A 20,785-nucleotide genomic window follows, 5' to 3' on the forward strand; every position below is an offset into this window, starting at 1 on the left:
AAATCAGGATCTGAATGCAGCCACTCTGTGTACTCTTGCTTCCCAGAACCACCTTGCCACCTACCCCACCCCCCCCGAGCTCTACTTCTGAATCTTTATACTCCCCTAAGAAACTAGTTAGGATTTTTTTTTTTAATTTTTGTCCTTTACTGAGCACTGGTAGAAGCTTCTACCTTTATGTACATTCTCTAACCCTACCCTCAAAACAATCGTAGAAAGCAGGTGCTGTCACTATAGTCATTTTACAACTGAAGAAACTGAGGCCTAAATTCACGCACTTAAATTCAAACCCACATCTGTCTGGCTCCAGGATCCAGACCTATGACCCCCTAAGCGGTCCAGCCTAAGAAATACCGCCCCGGGGAAGCTTGGTGCCCATCGTCCAGCCCCGGCGAGAACGAAGTTTGCATCCGTAAACTGAAATCTGCATCCGTAATACTGAGACTCTGAGAAGCGGAGCGACTTGCCCAAGGTCACACAAGAGAGGAGCTACGAGGTCGGGGTTCGAAGCCGGGCGCCCTATGTCCAGAGCCATAGCTCTTAACCAGCACACAGCCTTCCCCGAGCGCCTCCCTCGGCCCTCCGCCTCCGCTTTCACACTTCCCAGCGCCCCCGGCCGGGGTCTACGCGCCTTCAACCCCAGCTCCTGACCCGCGGCCTCCCGCTTCTGCCCCAATATACTCACTTGAGGTGGTCCAGGGAGTGGATGTTGCGCGAAGACTTGCCATGGCCCCCGCCCACCCAGCTCCGCGAGCGGCCAAACATCTCGGCGGTCCCGGCCAGTCGCTCGCCTCACGGTCTCATGCCCGAGCGGCCAACCGGCCGGGCGCCCGTGGCGGCGGCACAAGCGGAGGAGGCAGCGGCGCGGGTGGTGGAGACACCGCCAACCACCTTCCTCCCCGGCCCACAGCCCCGCACTGACATTCAGCCGGAACCGGCCGTTCGACCGCCGCGCTTTACGGCCGTCCGCCGCGAGGAATGCTGAGAAATGCAGTTCGCTCGCGAGGCCCCCGCGGACGGGACTCTGCGAAGGAACTACAAAGCCCGATATGCATCACGCAACCGCAGGCCCGCGGCCTTGGAAAAGAGGCGGGGCGAGAGGAGGGGAGTCCGCAGTATCTTAGGGGTGGGCGGAGCCCTGAGAAGTGTATCTGAGAAGATGGGTGAATGAAACTTACCACGGTATTAGCAATCACTACCTTTATAATAAGAATAGCTGTTCCTTGGCGTATGCTGTGTGCCACTGCCGTAAGCACTTTACACATATTGTTATTTAATTCTCACAACAACCCTATGAGATGAGTACCTTTATTATCCCCTTTTTACCCAAGAGGAAATTGAATCACAGTGGGGTTAACTTACCCAAGATCATATAATTAGTACGTGGCAGACCCAGGGTTCAAACCTAGGCGCCCTTACTTTTATGCCCCAAGAAACGAAACTGCACCAAACCGGTAACAGCCTGGTTTGTCCTTCACAGTCTTTTTCTTTTTCTACTTGAGTTAAAAAATAAATATTGCTTTATATACTGGTTTGTTTCATAAACCAGAATGTGAAAAGATTTTATAATATTATTTTACAATTAAAAGCTGTAATAAAACTCTTATGTCAGATAAAAAAATAAATAAATAAATAAATATTGAAAGGCCTTTGAGCAACAGTGTACCAAAACTGAACGTCCTGTACTTTCAGTGGATTTCTCTGGTCTTCACCCCAAATCCATGCCATTTCCAAAACATCCACATTTAAAAAAAATAAGGAAACACCCAACTTCTTACACCAGGCCAGAACACCGTATCTAAATTTCTCTCCTGGATTGGAAGTGGGAAATTCCATGGAGGTGATACTGCCCTGTTCACCATTCACCCTTTTCTACACCTCACAGTTATTTAAGGTCTACTGTGTCCCATTTACTGTGCTCAGAACAGAACTGGGCTAAGGGCCAATGTTATCCCTAATACCTAGCACAAGGTTTGCCACATAATAGGTGTTCAACAAATATCAGAGTGAATGAATGAATGAAGGTTTGTTTCACCTTCAGCAGTTGGAGGATTAATGGTTTGCTCTATAATTCATTTAAAGGGGCATGAGAGAGCCATGGAGAAAAAGGGGCAGGTTCTGGCCTCAAAACATACACAGGCCCAGCAGCTTCCAGGGCCCTTCTGTTTCTCTGGGCCTCAGTTTCCTAGTCTGTAAAAATAGGTAACATACTGCACTTCCCCCAGCAGGTTCCAATTAAGCAATGCATGCAAAGCACCCAGCCCAGGGAGGCCTGAGATTTAAAAGTCTGGTTGAAACCGCTTTGGGAGGCACTTTGGGCAAGATCAGTCTCCTGAAGGATGTACAAGGGGTGCCCCCTGAGGAGGGGAATCAGCGAGTGGAAGAGACTCACTTTTCTGTGAACTTCTTGGATGTTTGAATGTTTAACCACGTTCGTTATTATTATTGTAAAACACGTTTTACAAAGTAAAAACAAGAAGCAACCCTACTACTGCAGGTCTGACCTGTTGGGAGGTTTCTTTACTCAGATGTCCCTGAATTTTATTATGCAGATTCCCCCCGCCCCGCCCCGCCGAGGGGTGGATCTTCCAGCAGCCAGAATCTGCAGAGACGAACGGGGCGCCAATTGATCTTCCCCATCATGGAAAACTGCCCCTTTCAGAAAGGCCAAAATTTTCACTGGTGAAGTCCAGCGCCCCCGACCCCCACCCTGCCTCCTTTTTCAACAGGTAAACTGAGTCCCAAAAAGGCGTGGCGCCAATACTCGAGTCCAACAGGGTGCTGATGAAGCTCACGACTTCTATAGCTTTTGCAGCTTTAGGATACTTCTCGGTTGTAACAGTGTTCTGAGTCTTTCCCCTCCCCCTACTCTGTCGCGGAACCGCAGAGCGAATCGGATTCGAGATCTGCCCCGAGTCCGGAATCGCGAAAGCGACTCAGAAGCCGGCGCCTGGAGGGGCGGAGTGAGGCAGAATCCGCCCCCGGAAGTCTCGGGCCAATGAGCGCAGGCGTCGAGCGAGCCAATGAGCGCAGGGGATGGGGTGGGGACGAGCCAATGAGCGCGGGAGGGGGGGCGGCGAGCCAATGAGCGCGGGGCTGCTCCGCAGGCGGTGCTCGGAACGCGACCTGAAGGGCTACGCGGCGGCAGCAGCCATGGGCGCAGCGCCTTCGCGGGCGCCCGACTGGCTCAAGGAACGGCCCAGGAGCGGCTGAGGAGACCGTCGCCGGGACTGGCCCTTGACGCTGAGCCGCGGTGGGGAGGGTCCCCGCAGGCACCGCGAGAGCCAGTGAGCGGGAGCGGGGAGCATCGGAGGAGCCCGGGGCAGCCGCCGGCCACTTCGGGGCGGGGGTGGGGGGGACCCAGCCTGACCGCTGGAAGGGTCGACAGTGCGGTGTGGCCTCCTCTGCGGGTGGGGTGACCCGCCTGGCACCTCTCAGGGGCCGGGGCGCGTCCGCAGGGACCGACGCACATCTCTTGAGGGGACGCCGCCGGGGCCCAGGGCCGCCTGGGCCAGCCCCGGGGAGCCCCTGGATGGCTGAGCTGCCCCCGCGCCGGCCGCCCGGGCGCCGCAGCGGCTGAGCTCGCCGGGACCGCCGGGCCACCGCCCGCCGCCCTCGCCGCCCGCTGCATGCCCGGCGCCCGGGTCGCGGCCCACCTGGACGCTCTGGGCCCCCTGGTCCCCTCCGTGCCGCCGCCGCTCCTGCCCTCTATGTTCTACGTGGGCCTGTTCTTCGTCAACGTGCTGATCCTGTACTACGCCTTCCTTATGGAGTACATTGTCCTCAACGTGGGCCTCGTCTTCCTGCCCGAGGACATGGACCAGGCGCTGGTGGACCTCGGCGTGCTCTCCGATCCCGGCTCGGGCCTCTACGACGCCGACTCGGAGCTCGACGTCTTCGATGGTTACTTGGAGTAGGCTCGGCTGCCGTCCCCCCGCCGCTCTCCCCACGACCCGCAACCCTCAGCCCGGACCAGCGCCCAGGTCATGCCGCTGCTGTTGATTGAGGGCACCGCCTGGCCAGGGATGGGACCCCCAGAACGAGGCCCGCTCCGGCCTCCGAGGCCTGTAAGTGCCCTCTGCGCAGGATGAGGGCGGGCTGGGGCGCTGGCGAGGAAGAGGGAGGCAGCCCAAGCCGGACGCACACCCCTCCCTCAGGCCTCTGATTTCTCAGTCCAGGTCTGTTTGGATGATGGGAACGGCTGGATTTTTCTTAGGCCCTTAGTTAGGGCTGAAAGGCTTCCCCTAGCAAAGGTGACAGCTTTTGAAGAAGAGAAGGGACGCAGGACGCAAGTGGCTACCTGGTTAGCCATAGTTACAACTTCACAGCTTGAGGAGAAAGCTTTTGCACCCAATTCCATTTGAGGCAGGCCTGTCAACTCCTCCCCACCCACCCCCACCCCCATCCTTAGCCTGCATCGATGGTGACCTTGCCTTTTGGGGGACTCCCACTAGTCCTGGAAGGATGAAGACTTGCAGTGTTAAAAGAGGGAGGAAGCCAGGCACTGATCACCTTTGTCCTATGGCCCCTTGGGGGACTGGGTGGGGACTTAGAGCAAGGGTTCCCGACTAACGCTGTGAGAGGAGAAACCTCCTTCAGCAAAGAACCCTGTACTTCCTTTGGCGTTGGCTCAGCTGCCGTTTCGGAGTCAGGTTTCAGGGCACTCCAGCTCATCATTTCCGCAGCTCGAATCTGCAGGGGCTGCCAGTTTCGCAGGCTGCTTTCACACATGAGGCCAGCTGGGGCTTGGTGCTGCGGTGGCTTTGCCTGCTGTGTTTGCAAAGCAAACTCAAGGGGCTTGGGGACCAGCAGGAGAAGGAACTACAGAATCCTTGCACTGAGGTGTTAAAGCCCTGCCTCTGGGCTGCCACCAGAAAGCTGTGTCCAGCCCCACCTTGTGTGTTGGTGGGAGGGAAATGAAGATCCAGCAAGGAGGAAGACATGGCCAAAGTCACAGCCGGGAAGAGAGGCAGCAAGCTTAGATGAGAGGGGCTCTGGTGAGGATTCAAGGGGTGTGCAGGAATTTCTAAGCTGAGCCCCTCAGCTGGATGTGCTAGGCACAGTCCTGAGTGGCAGGGGACACTGAGGTGGTGGGCAGGGGCTCCTTTTGGAAAATGGGCACTAATGCCAGTCACCCTAAGCATGCTGTGTTTACTCCTTCCTCTTGCCTATCTTAGCCTAGATGACCATAGTCAGAGGGTGATGCAAGGTGGACAGGACATACTAGCAGTGTCAGCCTGGGGGGCTGACAGTGAGATTTCTTTGAAGAAAGCTTTATTTGAGCTCAGGGAGACCTTAGCAAGAGCCAAGTGCCCAGTGGAGCGTGTGTCGGCTGCTCTGCATACCTACCCAGTTGGCCGGCCTGTCTGCCATCCATCCATCGATTTGTTCTTGAACAGATGTTTACCCAGTACCTAGTGCGCCTGGGTGAACACAGTGAACAAGACAGACTCACACCCAGCCCTCTTGGCACTTGGTGAGAAAGACAAGCAGGTTCCCAAACAAGGCAGTGAGATTTTTGAGAGCCACAGTAGAAAGGCGCGACATCTATTGCATTCACTACTGTTTCCTCGGTGCTTAGAACAGCTCCTAGCATCTAGTAATTGCTCAGTAAATGCCTGGATAAGTGAAACAGAAGACTGGGAGATGGGCTGCTTCAGACAGGGGGTTCAGAGAAGGCCTCTCCAAAGAGGTGACACCTTTGAGCTGAGCCCTGAATTGATGGGAGGAGTCACACGTGATGATCTGGAAAAAAGCAATGCAGACCTAGGGACCCACTAGTGCCAAGGTCGTGAGGTGGGAGAGAGCTGGTTCTTCCAACAACTGCAAGGAGGCCAGTGCAACAGAACAGCCCCAGGAGAGGTTAGTGGGGTGGGCGGGGCCAAATCATTCAGGACCTGGGAGGCCACAGCCACAAGCAATGGGAAGCCATCAGAAGGTTTTAGGCAGGGAAGGACACAATTCCGGTCCACATTTTGCAAAGATGACTGATGATTGTGGGCAGGATGAGCCATAAGGGCAAGTATGAAAATTGGGAAGCCAGTTAGGAACTGGTTAGTTGCTTAGGTCAGAGGTGATGGAGGCTTGGATGAGACAAAGTTGGTGAAGATGGAGAAACACAAGCAGAGCAAGAATGCCTTTTGGAGGTAGAACCTATGGGATCCACTCAGAACCTGTACTGAGTGTCAGTGATATACCACACCTGGCTCTAGGCCCTTTGTGTATTCACTCATTGGGTCATTCAACAAATGTTAGCCCTGCCTGCTCTCACACATTCGATCCCTGGGTGGAGAAGATCCCCAGAGGAGGAAATGGCACCCTACTCCGGTATCTTTGCCTGGAAAATCCCATGGACAGAGGAGCCTAGTGGACTACAGTCCATGAGGTCGTAAAGAGTCGGACGCTACTGAAGCGACTGAGCACGCACACTCACACGCTCTCCTGCCAAGCCCTAAAGATCCCAAGATGAACCCCGCCCCCAACTGAGCTTTTGACTTGCTGTCGGTGGAACTTGATGATGAATGTCTTATTTTATCTCTTCACCACATCAACTGCAACACTTACCATTCCAAATGAAAACATTGGCACTCTCTCGACCAAAAAGCAAAGCCCAAATGTTTCGGCATACTTTGCAGCCAACACTGAGCAGAAACACCAGGAAGTGTATCTCAAGGACACCCTTGCAAAGCTTTCCAAGTGACAGGGCCTGACTTGGGCAGGTAGGGAGGCCCGGGGCTGTGGGAAATACTGGTGCCTGGAGAAATGGTCGGAACCAGGCACAGCGTGCCTTCTTGCTCAGTCCCAGATCCAAGCCATGGTGGCCTAGGTCCCAAAGACAGGAAGCCCAGACTCCAGTTGGGGAGGGGTGGCTAGTAGCAAGAAAAGCCTGTGGGAAAGATGAAAGGTGATCTGACTGCACCTCCTCTCCTGGCCCCTTTGGTAAGCGGAAGAACACCAGTAGTCGAATCTTGCTCCTTCTCACTCTTTCTCAGGTACACACAGTCTCCTGTTAACACCCAGGCCAATCCAGGAAACACCGACTAAGGATGTGGGCTCGCCAGGCACGGGGAACTAGGGTGATCTCAAGATGAAAGGTGCACTCATTTTTGCTCCCTCTCTCTTTTTCCACATTACTCAGCTTCTCAAATATTTGTTGAGCACCTATTTAAGGAGGCAGTATTAGGCTTCCCAGGTGGCTTAGTGGTAAAGAATCCACCTGCCAATGCTGGAAACTCAGGTTTGATCCCTGGTTTGGGAAGATCCCCTGGAGGAGGAAATGGCAACCCACTCCACTATTCTTATCTTGGAAATCCCATGGATAGAGGAGCCTAGTGGGCTACAGTCCATGGGGTTGCAAAGTGCCTAGACTCAGATGACCTAGGTTCAGATACCAATCCTAGTTGTGACCTTGAGCATGCTACATACCTCCCCAGGTGTCAGATTCCTCTCTGTCATGCAGGGATCATGACAATCGACTTCGTTCTGACGATTGAATGAGATAGATGTAAAGCTCTTAGACCTTCCCTTCATATGTGTGACACATGAAAATTAACCACTATTGTACACTCAGGCCCTTGTGAATGTAAAAACCTGCACGTACCCTCAGGTATGTGTATTTATATCCCACGATGAGCAGGACGGTCTTCTCTTGTGGCTTAGCTGGTAAAGAATCTGCCTGCAGTGCCAGAGACCTGGATTCCATCCCTGGGTCGGGAAGATCCCCTAGAGAAGGGAACAGCAACCCACTCCAGTATTCTGGCCTGGAGAATTCCATGGATTGTGTAGCCCATGGGGTAGCAAAGAGTCAGACAGGACTGAGCGACTTTCACGTTCTCTTCTTTCATGAGCAAGAGAGGGCTGGCTGCCTGAGTGCTGGGTCCGGGTCTGGACCACCAGGACAGACTTCCCACTCTGCCTGGCTGGCCTGGGACCCTCAAGAGACCTTTCCCATTGCCCCATGGTCTCTAAGGCCACCCAATCTGGAGAGCTGTGGCTGTGGTTTCCTTGAGTGTTCTTCGTGGCCCAGGACCGGGGACTGGGGACCAGGCACTCCTTCCTGGGAGAGGGCCGCTGCAGCTGGCCTGGGAGCTGGGGAGAGTCCTCATGTCCCAGCGGTTCCACTGCGGAGGCAGCTTAGCTGGATTGATTTGTCCTGGTTCCTGATGAAAGCAGCCTCTGCCTGCCAGCCCTCTCTTGGCACAGAGGGAGAGGAGGCTCTCTGCACTGGAAATGGAGGGACTGGAGAGCATTGCTGCCCGAGTCAGCGTGGCCTGGGGGAGGCCAGGTTGGGAGCGAAGGGTAGGCAGACTAGGTCTGCTTATCACAGGGTTTCCCAGATGGCAGTGCCCTGACGGGTGCCACAGCTACCCCTTCCTGACCCGCCTGCCCTGGTCTCTTGGTGGCAGTATGTGGCCTGTGCCATCAACAGAACACTCAGGCTGGGCATCTGGCTCCCCGGCTTGGAAACCCAGACCTCCCTCCGGGACGCACACGATAGGTTCAGATGGTGGGAGAGGCCTCGGTGGAGCTCCGGTGGGGCGGGTCAGGGCGGACAGGGGAGCCAGGTGGGAGGGAGACCAGTGGTGGTGGCACGGGACGACGGGTGCGCCCCAGGCCGTGCTGCCTCTCCATTTCTGTGCTGACGTGAGGCTCCTTGGGAAGTGTGCTGGCTGCCCCACTGGACAGGAGAAGACCCCAGTATGTGTCTCAAGACAGCTGAGGTGCCGGGGGCCCCGTTCCCTCATGCCCGAGTTGTGCAAGCTGGAGATTTCAGCTGAGGGAAACCCTCACAGCCCTTGCCTCTGTTTCTTGAACTAAGAAATGAAGGGCTCCTGTCAACTTGACCATTTGTATTCCTGGTTTATGTGCCATCCTCCCCTCCTGGGACTTCTGAAAGCATAGTTTGCTTTTGGGAAACCAAGACCACAATAAAAAGGACAGGCAGCCACATCCCCCATGTCTCAGAGAAAGAAACTGAGGCCTGGAAAGGGGGGTGAGGGACCAGGGGTGCAAAGCTAGCAAGACAGCCACACCCCCAACCCAGTGCTAAGGGAGGGTGCAGAGGGGCTTCCAGCTCCCCTCCTTGGCTCTGCCAGGCCTGCCTCATATGTTCTCTTGGTCCTTGGTCTGAGTTACTTTTTTTAAACTTTATTTTGAAATAATTCCACGATTACACAAGTTGCAAAGAATTCCCATATACATTTCACCCAAATTAACCAAGTGTATCCATTCATATTTGCCACGCTTGTTCGTGTATACAAAATACTTACTCTGTGTACACATGTATGTGTATATATATACATGCTTCCATGTATGTTTATATACATGTGTACATGTACGAATATTTTTCTGAACCATTTTTGAAAACAGATTGCAGATATTCATTTACTCCTAAGTATTTCAGTGTGGATTTCCTTAGAGTGAGGGCATTTACTTAAATCATCACAGTACCACTGTCAAAATCAACAAATTTAATGTTGATAACACTCTTAGGACCAGTCTAAGCTGTGACTATTCAGATTTCATCAATTGTGCCACTAGTGTCTTTTCACAATAAAAACAGGAAGAGTGGGGAGGAGTTGATTCAATCCCAGGTTGCCCTTGTCATCCTTTGTCATATCTCTTATGCCATCTTTAGTCTGAACACTCCCTCGGTCTGTGTCTTTCATGACATTGACATTTTTGAAGCATGCGAGTCTGGTATTTTGTAGACTGTCTCTCGGTTGGGTTTGTCTGATGTTTACTCCTGACTTTAGATTTAGATGGTGTACTTTTTGGCAGGAATACCACAGGGAAATGAGCGTGTGTCCTTCTGAGTACATCGTATCAGGAGACACGTGATGTCTATCAGCCTCATTACTGGTGATGTTAACTCTGACCACTTGGTTAAGGTCTTGTCTGCCACCCCTCTCCACTCAGAGTTCCTGTTCCTCCCTTTATAGTTTATGATGAAGTATGTTTGTTCTAGTGTTGAATTTCTTAAAAATCTGCCTTTTTCTTGTGAATTTATTTTTAAAAGACTGTTTATGTCACTGAAAAGAGAAAACCAGCATCACTTGGCATGGATAAAAATACTAAGTGCCAAAGTCATTAACTTCTGGACAAATACTAAAGCCAGCTAAAGGCACAGGGCCCCCAGCTCTTTGTTAAAAGTCAAGTTAGCAACTGTCACGTGATAAGCTCTAGCATCAAAGTAGAACTTTCTTCTCCAGGTAACCATAAGGATTGGCCAAGAACCAAAAAGCCAGTCACTGGCTCTCTGAGTGTCTCTCAGGTTTATCCCAGGCCATCTCCGTGGACCCCCTAAGACAGGTACTTAGAGGCTTTGCAGTCAGATTTGGGTTTAAGTCCCAGCTGGACTAGGGCCTTTACCTCCCCGAGCCTCAGTTTCCTTCTCTGTAAAATGGGGAGGATAGTGGTCCCTGTTGAAGGGCTCAAATCTGCCTGCCAGTGCAGGAGATGCAAGAGATGAGGGTTCAATCCCTGGGTCGGGAAGATTCCCTGGAGGAGGAGATGGCAACCTACTCCAGTATCCTGGCCTGGAAAATCCCATGGACAGAGGAGCCTGGCAGGCTACAGTCCAATGGGTATCAGAGAGTCAGACACAACTGAGCTGTGAAAGCAGTTGAAGGGCTCTTGCACATTAGATGAGATGGTGATGGTCCTATAGTTGATTCTTGATCAGTGATGCCATTGGTGATGGTGTGTCAGACCCAGAGCAGGTCGGCCCAAGAAGCTTTCCCCTTTCTCGGGCCCCCTTCCTCTGTGTGGGGGCCAGTTGCCAAGGAGGGCATGTCTGTTGGGTAGCCTTTGAAGCAGTCCGAGGGTGGTGATAACTGGTGCCCAGTGAGCTAGGTGATGCTGGTATCCTCGTAACTGACAGCCCCTGCCCCAAGCCTGGGGGTGGCCAGGACCTGCCCAATGTCAGTCACCTCCTGAGGGGGCAAGCTCCATTCCTGGGGATCCTTCCTGCCAGGGGCCTTGGCTCAGTGGTTGTAAACAACTGCATCTCCACAGTTTCCCCTGAGTGTCACCCCATGAAGCAGGAGGGGCAGGGCTCATTAGCTCCATTAGACAGGGCGGAAAACTGAGGCTTGGGGAAGTTCAGGGACTCGCCCCAGACACCCTGCCGTGAGGGGGCCGCGTGGCGCCTCCTGGCCACACTCCCAGTGCTCCCCTGAGGGAGGCCTCGTCACAGGCGTCCCCGGAGGCAGTGAGCACGCCGAAGCCTAGTGCGGGCTGGCTGTGGATGCGCTGCCCTGTCTCAGGAACTTGCTGTGTTGCACTTTGGAGCAGAGGAAGGAACCCGGCCCAGGCTCCCTTTTTACAGGCCAGGAGTATCTGGCTAGAATTAATGGTCTCACTTTCAGCATTTATCTGTTGCTTTCTGTTTATGACAAATGATCTTGGTTTTTTTCATTCGTAATAGTGACATAAAGATTGCTTTTAAAATTGTGGAATTTGTGGGGGAGAAACAGTGCAGTAGTTCAGGTGGTTCTTGGCTGTGGAAGGACTCAGAAGGCCTCATGGAGTCGGGGGCGCAGGCCAGCTGGAGTGACTCCTGGATGAGGAACTACCACAGAACACGTGGTTGAGGGGCATCAACCGCCGACAGAGAAACCAGCATCAGACACTCTGGAGAAAGGGGCCAGGACCCTGGCTTCCCCCAGGAGCCTGGATCCAGGCAGACAAGTGAGGTCTCCTTTGCCCTCCTGCTTCTGGCCACACACTCGTCCACCAGACACGGCAAAGACCTTCCTGTGCACGGCCTGGTGCTGAGATGGCAGCAGAGACGCTGGGCAAGTCATATCCGCTGGCCTCTTGTCTTTATGGCTTTAATTGGCTGGTGGGTATGTGGAGAAGGAGGAACGAGCAGTGGGTGCCCAGCAGGCAGGGGCTTTTAGAGGAGGGAAGGGCTACCCCTTTAGAAGGCCCCCTGCACTGAGGAGACCCCCATTCCCACCCTGTGTGTTTTCTAGCTGAGAACAGGTGGGGACATGGAGAGGAGGGGCCGTGTGTGCTGGGTACTGCAGGCGTTCCACCAACACAATTTCATGTCATCCTTGTAACAGCCAGCCAGCTGTTTGTTTCAGATGGGGACACAAGCCCAGGGAGATTAGGTGACTTGCCTGAGTCACACAGCTAGGAAGGAGCAGAGCATGAAGGACTCAAGACCGGCCAATTCCAGACCTCACCCGGGCTATCCCAGAGGAGCAGGAGAATGAGATGGTCCAGCTGCACAAAGAATCCTCTTCCAACACGTCCAGAGCATCGCCCCACCAGCACCTTTAAGACAGAGATCTCAAACCAGGCAGTGTCTCCCCAGAGATACCAGACTGAGACATTGCTTCTTAAGATGAAGTAAGCACCCAACTGTCATCATTCTGATGACAAACCAGTCAGCCAGCCATTCCTTCAGTCCAGCTCTGGGGAGTGGCCTGGAAGGAAAGGTTACAGTTTCAGAAAGAAAACAGCCAAAGCCAATAGCTGATGAATTGTTGGTCATGCTCAAAGGTCAGGAGGTAGGAGAACCCACTCCCTAGACTAAGCTGCAGCCTCGGAATGTTCTCAGCCCAGAGCTTCTGATGCTGGAGGAAAGAAATGAACTAGGTGCCGAGAGGAACTGAGAAAGACTTTGGGGTCAGACCACAGAGGTTCAAATCCTGGCTCTGCCATTTATGAACTGTGTGACCTTGCTTGGTTAACTTAACCTCTCTGAGCCCCATCTGAAATTCAGGGATGATGGTCCTCCTTGGCTCTACCTCCTGGGGTGGTTTTGAGGAATAAATGAGCTAAGCCATGAGTTGCAGCAGATAGTACAAGGTGAGCACAGGTGCTTGATTATTTGTCAGCTGGTTTGCTGTGAGACCAGACTTGCAAATCAAAGGAACGAGGAGGTTGGTCTCTTAACAGCAACAGTGTGTGGCACAGATGAGAGGAGCCAGGACATCCTCCCACCACCAGTAGAGGGGCCACGTCTCTGTCCTCAGTGCTGTGTGACTTACGACAGGTCACTGCCCTCTCTGGGCCCCTTCATTCTCTGGAGTGACAACTCAGACCAGGGTCTTCCAAACCTCATGTGATACCATCAACAATTTTTGCCATATCTGCTCGTTGCCTGAACTAATCTGACTGTTGTTTATGCAGTTAACACAAGTTAAACATACACAAGTGTTAGTCATTCAGTCATGTCCGACTCTTTGCAACCCCATGGACTGTAGCCCGCCAGGCTCCTCTCTCCGCAGGATCCTCCAGACAAGAATACTGGAGTCGGTAGCCATGCCTTTCTCCAGGGGATCTTCCTGATCTGGGGATCGAACCCAGATCCTTCCCATTGCAGGCAGATTCTTTACCATCTGAGCCACCAGGGTTACGCAGTTACTGTCTTCAAACCAGAGGCTCTCTTTTTAAAGTGAAATTAATGTGGAAAGAGAGGATCTTTATGGTATTACTATCAGAAAGGGAAGACTGGCATCATTCTCCATAAATAGAAGGTGACCCTGCAGATGAACAATGAAAACAGAGGGCATTAGTGAATTCCAGCAGGAGCTGGCGCCTGCAAGGCCCTGAGCCTGTTCCTTCCGGAAATTAGCACATGTGACAGAGTCGCACTAGCCAGACTGACGCTTCCTGGGACTCAGGTTGTTTGCAGTCATGAGCATTGGGAGGGGAGTGAGGCCCTGTTCTGAGTGGGGGTCCCATGTTCTCGAACAGCCCTTCCATCCAAATCTGAAATGGGCTCAAGTTCAGTCCCCTGCCTTGGAGAGTGCAGTGAGCCCTGGTAATGCTGAGCTGGCATAAACAATTCTGTGCTTTCCTGGATGCCAGGGGTCTGGGGAGCTCCACGCTGACCGCCACAGGGAACCCCAGAGTCTCCTTGTGGGAGGGAGGTCTGCAGAAGGTGGGCTCCTGGTGAGATAGAAGGGGAACTCGTGAACACTTTTCTGGAGGATGGAGCTCTCCGATGCTCTGGTTGCAGCCCTGGCTTCCTCTCTGGCCTGCCAGGTCCTGGGTCATCAGTGGGAGCCAGGGACGGTCTCTGAGCAGTGGAATGATGTGTTCCTAGCTGAGCCCTCGATGAATCTGCTGAGGACACAAGAAACTGACCTGATGTGGCTCCTGCTAACCTCTCCGTGTCTCCCCCAGGGCTGGGCTTCCCAGGTGGCACTCGTGGTAAAGAACCCACCTGCCAATGCAGGAGACATAAGATCTTCCCCTGGGTCGGGAAGATTCCCCTGAAGGTGGGCATGGCAACCCACTCCGATATTCTTGCCTGGAGAATCCCATGGACAGAGGAGCCTGGCGGGCTACAGTCCGTAGGGTTGCAAAGAGTTGGACACGATGGAGGCAACTTAGCATGCTGTGCCCAGGAATTAACTGATGTGGAGTGGGGCAGTGAGACTGGGAAGGAATGTATCATCTAGCTGGTCACCTCCACCGCCCTGGGCTCAGTGCTGCTTAGGAGCTCTGGGAAGCAGTGTAATGGAGAATATAACTCAGAGTTGCTCCAGCCACCACACGAGAGCTGGGATACTGAAAGGGTGCAAGTGTCAGGCTGTCCGTCATGTCTGACTCTTTGTGACCCCATGGACTGGAGCCCACCAGGCTCCTCTGTCCATGGGATTTCCCGGACAAGTGGGTTGTCATTCCGTTCTCCAGGAGATCTTCCCAACCCAGGGATAGAACCCAAATCTGCATTGCAGGTGGATTCTTTACTGTCTGAGCCCGCAGGGAATGGGGTATTGATTCCCAGCTTTTTGGCCTTCACTGGTTGGAAGGCAGCTGTGGGAAGATATTCGCTCTGCCTGCACTTGCAGTCTGGAGCCCAAGCAGGGTCTGGAGGCAGAGAGGCCTCAGGCCAAGAGGCAGGTCCCTGCAGCTGGAAGCTGCCAGGTTAGGGTGTCTTGGGAGGGTGAATGGACTAGGTTGGGTGCGGCACCCACACTCTGCCTAGGGCTCATGGTGCAGAGTAAAAGCTCAGGAGGTGGTACCTGCCCTGATCATGAGTGTTTCCATCTTTATCACTATTCCCGTGCCAGCCTCGCCTCCCACAGTTAAGCAACTTCAGGCAGGTCCCAACTTCAGAGGTCTGAACCTCTGTTTCTTAGCCTATAAAGTGGGGAGATCATGGTTCTCAGCAGAAGCAGTTCTGCCCCCTTGGGTGGCCCTAGGAAATGGGGTGAGGGAGCATTTTTGTTGTCACCTTTGGGACCAAGGATGCTGCTGTACACCCCAGAACAACCCACCTGCCACATCAGAGAATTGTCCTGCCCCAAATATCAGTAACTCCTGATGAACAATAATACATGTTGTGTTTAACATATAGGTTTTTAAAATTATTATTTTCCTAATATTTATTTATTTGGCTGCGTCGGGTCTTAGTTGGGGCATGTAGGATCTTCATTACCCAGAGTATGTGGATTTACTTGTCCCGCGGCATGTGGAATCTTGGTTCCCCAACCAGGGATCAAATCCGAGTCCCCTGCATTGGAAGGTCAATTCTTAACCCCACCAGGGAAGTTCCTCATGTATGAGTTTTATGTGATGCTTGATGACGTTTGCCGAAGTAGTCTGAGCTGGCATCAAAGGTGGTGAGACTCAGAACTGGGGCAGGACTTGTGGGGGCTGTAAGGGGGGGTGGGCATGGGAATGTGAGATGCTGCAGACACAGCTGGACCCTGAGAGAGAGGGGGGCAGGAAACAAGGACCCACGGGGAGCCAGGTGGGGAGGATACCGTGCCCTGGGAAGACGGGCCAGGTGGGGCTGCCTAGTGGCTTGGCTGTGGCCACAGCCTTCCTGTAGGCGACGAGGCACCTTCCCGGTAGGGTGGGAGCTGCTGCCAAGCCCTGCCCACTCCCTGGAGCTCCTGTCAGCCAGCTACCCCAGGCGACCCTGAGCAAGCTACCCACCTCCTTCCTCAGGTCCTGAAATGCCCCTTCTGGGGATTTTTTGCCAGGAGTCCTTCCTCTCCCAGGTAAAACTGCACTGCTCCTCCAGCCTGGTGCTTGGAAACCAGACACATTCATTACAATTTTTTAATAAAAAATCATAGGGGACGTCCCTGGCAGCCCAGTGGTTAAGACTTCTTCCAGTGTAGGGGGAACGGGCTCAATCCCTGGTCGGGGAGCCAAGATCCCATGTTCCCCACCTTTTGTGCTCAGTCCTGTTCAACTCTTTGCGACCCTATGGTCTGTAGCCCACCAGGCTCCTCTGTCCATGGGATTTTCCAGGCACGAATACTGGAGTGGATTGCCATTTCTTCCTCCAGGGGATCTTCCTGACCCAGGGATTGTACCTGCCTCTCCTGCATCTCTTGCACTGCAGGCGGATTCTTTACCTCTGAGCCACCAGGGAAGCCCTAAGACTCCATATACCTCCTGGCCAAAAAAACCAAAGCATCAAACAGAAGCAATATTGTAACAAATTCAATAAAGACTTTAAAAATGGTCCACATCCAGAAAAGAAAAAAAAAAAACTACAGGACAGCATCGCCAGCCTAAGGTCAAGGTTTCTGGTGGTTCCCCAAATTCAAACCTCTTGACGGATGGGTCCAGGTCCTCCCCCTCGTGGGGCAGGGCAGTGCTTCCATGCTAGTAACGCCCCTTTGTCCCTCTTGCCAGGCCTGCTCCCCTCGAAAACTCCGTGCCAACAGAGAGGTTCCCGTCCAGACCCAGGACAGTGGAACAGAGAGATTGAGAATGAACGCCGAGGTCCGGAAGGCATGTGCCCCTGCCCAAAGTGGGAGGCAGGGGTCCCCGGAGACCTCACCCGCCTGCAGCATGGTGCACACAGCCTCGCCCTGGCTTCCGACCTTCCGCCATCTCAGTGGATGTTTACACGGACCCAGCCAGAGTCAGCCTCCCTGCTTTCCACCCCCAGCTGCATCTGCTTACCCCACTTAACATTCGGAGAGAGAGGACACGTCATACACAAAAGCGACTCCCAGCTCTGTTTGATGCCAGTGGAGCTCTAAGCCCTATGGGGTCTGTCTCAAGGCCGGGCTTAGATGCAGCGACTGCTTCCGACAGTGACTCGGAAGGAAAAGAACACCTAGGGGGCTGAGGGTGGGGTTTGGACTCATTAATTTCAAGTTGTTTGCTCGTCATCAAGTTGCCAGAACTGATAAATTGTGCCAGGGGTGGGGACAGCCACTCCTCCGGCCAGAAATATTTTTTGAAAATGTGAGTGGTATGAATACTTGACTTCTATAAACCTGTAAAAGCAATACTTAGGAGGCTAACTTCTTTCAATTAAAAAATGTATGCAACTCCAACCCCTGGGGGCCCTGCCTTTTTTTTTTTTTTCCTTTGAGATTTGGGAAAGGAGTCCTTACACAGAACCTCTGATAAAAGGGCAGAAGAGTCAGGCCCTCCGCAGTTGGAGATCCAGTGCAGCTTGGAGAGTCTATCCAAGCTGGGCTGGTGTGGGAGTCCCACCTGGGCCCCCTCCTGGCGTCCACAAGCCTCTGACAAGCCAGGACCCACCTCGGGTATGGTGGGAAAGGCCTAATGGCCAAGCTGAAAATCAGGCCCAAATCCCAGAGAAGTTGGAGGTGGGGATCCCCTGTGTTGGGCGTGTGGTGGTGGTTGCTAGTGGCTAAGTTGTGTCCGACTCTTTGCACCACCATGAACTGTAGCCCACCCAGCTCTGTCCATGGTATTTCCCAGGTAAGAATACACTCCAGGAAATCCCATTTCCTTCTCCAAGGGATCTTTGCAACCCAGGAATCAAACCTGCATAATTCCTTACCGCTGAGCAACCACTTGGCACCTGGTAGACCTCCCCTAGAGACGAGGGGACTGAGCGGATGAGGGACCTGAAGTCAGGTCCACTTGCAGCAATTCACTCCAGTTTGCAGAACACCCTGATGCTTTTCAAAGTACCTTCATGTACACACCGTGTTTAACAAGGAGTGGGTGGTCAGCTCCATTCTACAGGTGAGGAGACTGAGGTATGGAAGAGGAAAGGCCTTTGGGTGATTCTAAGAAGGATGCTGAGAGGTGCGAACAGAAGACATTTGAGGAAAGGGGGAGCAGAAGGAGGGAGACATTTCTTTGGGGGAGAAGCCTAAAAGGAAAAGCAAGTGTTTAAAAGTGCATGGACAAGACTTCCCTGGCAGCCCAGTGGTTAAGACTCTGCTTCCAATGCAGGAGATGTGGGTTGGATCTCTGGGTTGGAAGATTCCCTGGAGAAGGAAATGGCAACCTGCACCAGTATTCTTGCTTGGGAAATCCCATGGACAACGGAGCCTGGCAGGCTACAGTCCATGGGATCACAAAGAGTCAGACATTAAAAAAAAAAGAGACATGACTAAGCGACTGAACAACAACATATATATATATATGTATATATATACACATACAATTTAAATGCCTTAAAAAATAAAAAGGACTTCCCAGGTGGCACAGTGGTAAAGAATCTGTCTGCCAATGTAGAAGACACACGATACATGAGTTTCATCCCTGGGTCAGGGAGATCCCCTGGAGGAGGAAATGTCAACCCACTCCAGTATTCTTGCCTGGGAAATCCCATGGACAGAGGAGCCTGGTGGGCTACAATCCATGGGGTCACAAGGAGTCAGACATGACTGAACACCCATGCACGCACACACCTCTCATTTAAAGTCATCACTATGAATAATTTTAGCCTCTGATCTCATTTTGTCACCTGTGAACAGATCAGAAGCAGTGGGGGTGATCATGCCCACCTCACCTGATTGAAGGGTGCTGTAGATGCCTGGATCAGAAAGAGACTGTCTTCCTGTGGTTGCACATGTGGGAGTTCCGTGGGGTCCACAAAGCCCACAGTTGCAGGGACACCGTGAGGGGTGACGCCCCGGTACAAGTCCAGATGCCCTTAGCCCCCAGGGCATGTGGGGCCTGCCTTCCTTAGGGGCTTCCCCTAAGGCGGAAGGCACCACTTTTCTGTGAGGACATCCAGCCAGATAGCTGGATCAGAATCCCTCTGACGCTCTTGACCCTCAACCCCTACTTGCTGGGAAGAGGGGAAGAATCTGGGAGCCAGGCAACCATTCTGGAGCACAGGCAGCTTCCACAGCCGCCAGGAGAGAGCCAAACTGGCCCAAATCAGGGCTTCTGACCAAGCAAGCCACGCTCCAGTGAAAAACAACAACCAACCTGGCAGCTCTCTATGTAGACAGCAAAGCTGCCAGGTCCCTTCCAGGCTAGCCATGGTGAGGGCCCAATTCCAGCTCAGCTAAGCAGCAACTTCCAGGATAGGGCAGTGGGGCAGAGACGGAGGAAAATACAAGGTAAAGCTCACAGTGCTTCAACCTTGTTGACCCCCCGAGTCATGACTTTTCCAATGAAGGGTAGGAAGCCATAGAGAAAATCCTTTCCCCAAAGACAGGACTGGAGCCAAAGTGGACTCTGCTGTGTGTGTTGGGCTGGGTGGGTGAGTGGGGGTGGGGGGCTGGAGGGGTCTGGGGAGGGGAGGAGAGCAAGGGTTCCGGTCAACTGGCCGTAGAATATGGCAGAAGTGATGCTGCGTTACAGCCAAGGCTGGCTTATAAAAAGAACACGATTTCTCCCCGTGGTCTTGGTCTCCCCCTCCCAACTTCTCTTCCTGTTGGCGTGATCACCTTTCAACCCAGCCGCCAGGCTGTGACGAAGCCCCCACATGGAGAGGGTCCCCCCACTTCTTAGAGGCACCGAGGCCCCCAGTCAGCAGTCAGCATCAGGTGCCAGGCATACGAGAGACGGAGCCTTCACAGACTACCCCACCTGACCCGGAGCGGGGCAGAGAGACGAGCAGTCCCCCAAGCTCTGTTCAAAAGACAGATGTTTAAGAGCAGAATAAACGTTGGTGCGGTTTTAAGCCACTACGTTTTCGGGGTGGCTTGTGAAGCGTTAGCTAGCCAGAAGAGTGTGCCCCCTAAATTTAGTAATCACAACATAAACACAGGACCTGCCTATGGGATTAAATGACAGATTTATATGTAGTGGAAAAAAGAAAACAAACAGGAAATGGAGGCAAAAAGGCGAATGTGGCCCAGGCCATGGCCCCGCCCCTCCTCCATTAGTGTATCGTCAGCTCTTTCCCCGAGAAGGTCCAGTGCATCTGGCCAGGCCTAACTTTGGCCATGGAGAAAAGTCAGTGCAAACCAGTGAGTCCCAGAGACAGAAGGCAGCTGCCTAGAATTTCCAGTGGTCATGCTTTGGGAAATGAACAGGCTGGATGATGCTCGCAGGCATCCTTGGAACTGGTCCTGCTAGGAGAGCAGCGTGAAGACATGCTTTCCCCCCAGGCCACAAGGGACCTGGGCAGGCGGGTATGTGGCCGCCTCACCCATCGCTCCGGCCTTGGCCACAGCTGTCTGCAGAGTCCTTCGGGGAATGCCTCAGGGCTCCTGGGTGTTCAGCAGCGGCCCCCGGGCGCCCGCCCACCTGCCAGAACCATGGTGGCTGAGCGGGGCTGAATCCACCTGGGTGCTGAGGGGTCGGTCTGCAGAACAGGTAGCAGGTCCTCTCCCCAGCTGGGCAGGGGCCGACCCTGAGTCACCGGGGCTGGGCACCACAATGCCATGTCCCACGGGACACAGGCCATGTCCCCAAAGAATCAGGCAAGCGTCCAGCACGGTCAGTGTCCTCGGAGAGCGTGCTGTGGGAGGCTGGGAGGGGGGAGATGAGGAAGCTTTAGGGCAGGGCAGGTCAGCACACGGCGAGAGCGTGGTCGAGCCCGGGGATGGAGGAGGGGGGCATCTCAGGTTGGGGGGCGCACGGAAGCGAGAGGACAGTCATGTGCACAGAAATCGGTAGAACCAAC

General features: G+C 53.5%; 3 protein-coding genes across 30 annotated transcripts in view; 1 reads left to right on the forward strand and 2 right to left on the reverse strand.

Annotated features, from left to right (window-relative positions):
- Window positions 1-919, reverse strand: part of CLEC16A (C-type lectin domain containing 16A) — a 234,140-nt gene extending 233,221 nt beyond the window's left edge. For all 21 annotated transcript variants that reach the window (XR_014073993.1, XR_014073992.1, XM_081560421.1 and 18 more), the window contains exon 1: window positions 686-919. Coding sequence is in view for 17 of the 21 variants with exons in the window: in XM_081560406.1 (XP_081416532.1) it covers window positions 686-765 (80 nt within the window). In the remaining 4 variants the exon portion in view is untranslated. The remainder of the gene's footprint in view (window positions 1-685) is intronic.
- Window positions 920-3,437: 2,518 nt separating this feature from the next.
- On the forward strand, window positions 3,438-17,273 carry DEXI (Dexi homolog). 2 transcript variants are annotated; one of them, XM_081560433.1, is made up of 3 exons: window positions 3,552-4,067; window positions 6,993-7,094; window positions 16,621-17,273. In XM_081560433.1, exon 1 carries the CDS (start codon window positions 3,630-3,632, stop codon window positions 3,915-3,917), a length of 288 nt encoding a protein of 95 aa, XP_081416559.1. In that variant the 5' UTR covers window positions 3,552-3,629; the 3' UTR covers window positions 3,918-4,067; window positions 6,993-7,094; window positions 16,621-17,273. The 2 variants fall into 2 exon arrangements, with proteins under 2 accessions (XP_081416558.1, XP_081416559.1); XM_081560432.1 differs by lacking the exon at window positions 6,993-7,094 and having other exon boundaries at window positions 3,438-4,067.
- A 2,662-nt stretch (window positions 17,274-19,935) lies between these two features.
- Window positions 19,936-20,785, reverse strand: part of CIITA (class II major histocompatibility complex transactivator) — a 59,403-nt gene continuing 58,553 nt past the window's right edge. For all 7 annotated transcript variants that reach the window (XM_081560424.1, XM_081560431.1, XM_081560428.1 and 4 more), the window contains one exon: window positions 19,936-20,630. The gene's annotated coding sequence lies outside the window, so the exon portion shown is untranslated. The remainder of the gene's footprint in view (window positions 20,631-20,785) is intronic.

The sequence above is a fragment of the Giraffa tippelskirchi genome, chromosome 13, assembly GCF_054371585.1.
Source record: "Giraffa tippelskirchi isolate mGirTip1 chromosome 13, T2T-mGirTip1v1.2.pri, whole genome shotgun sequence".
Classification (NCBI taxonomy): Eukaryota; Metazoa; Chordata; class Mammalia; order Artiodactyla; family Giraffidae; genus Giraffa; species Giraffa tippelskirchi.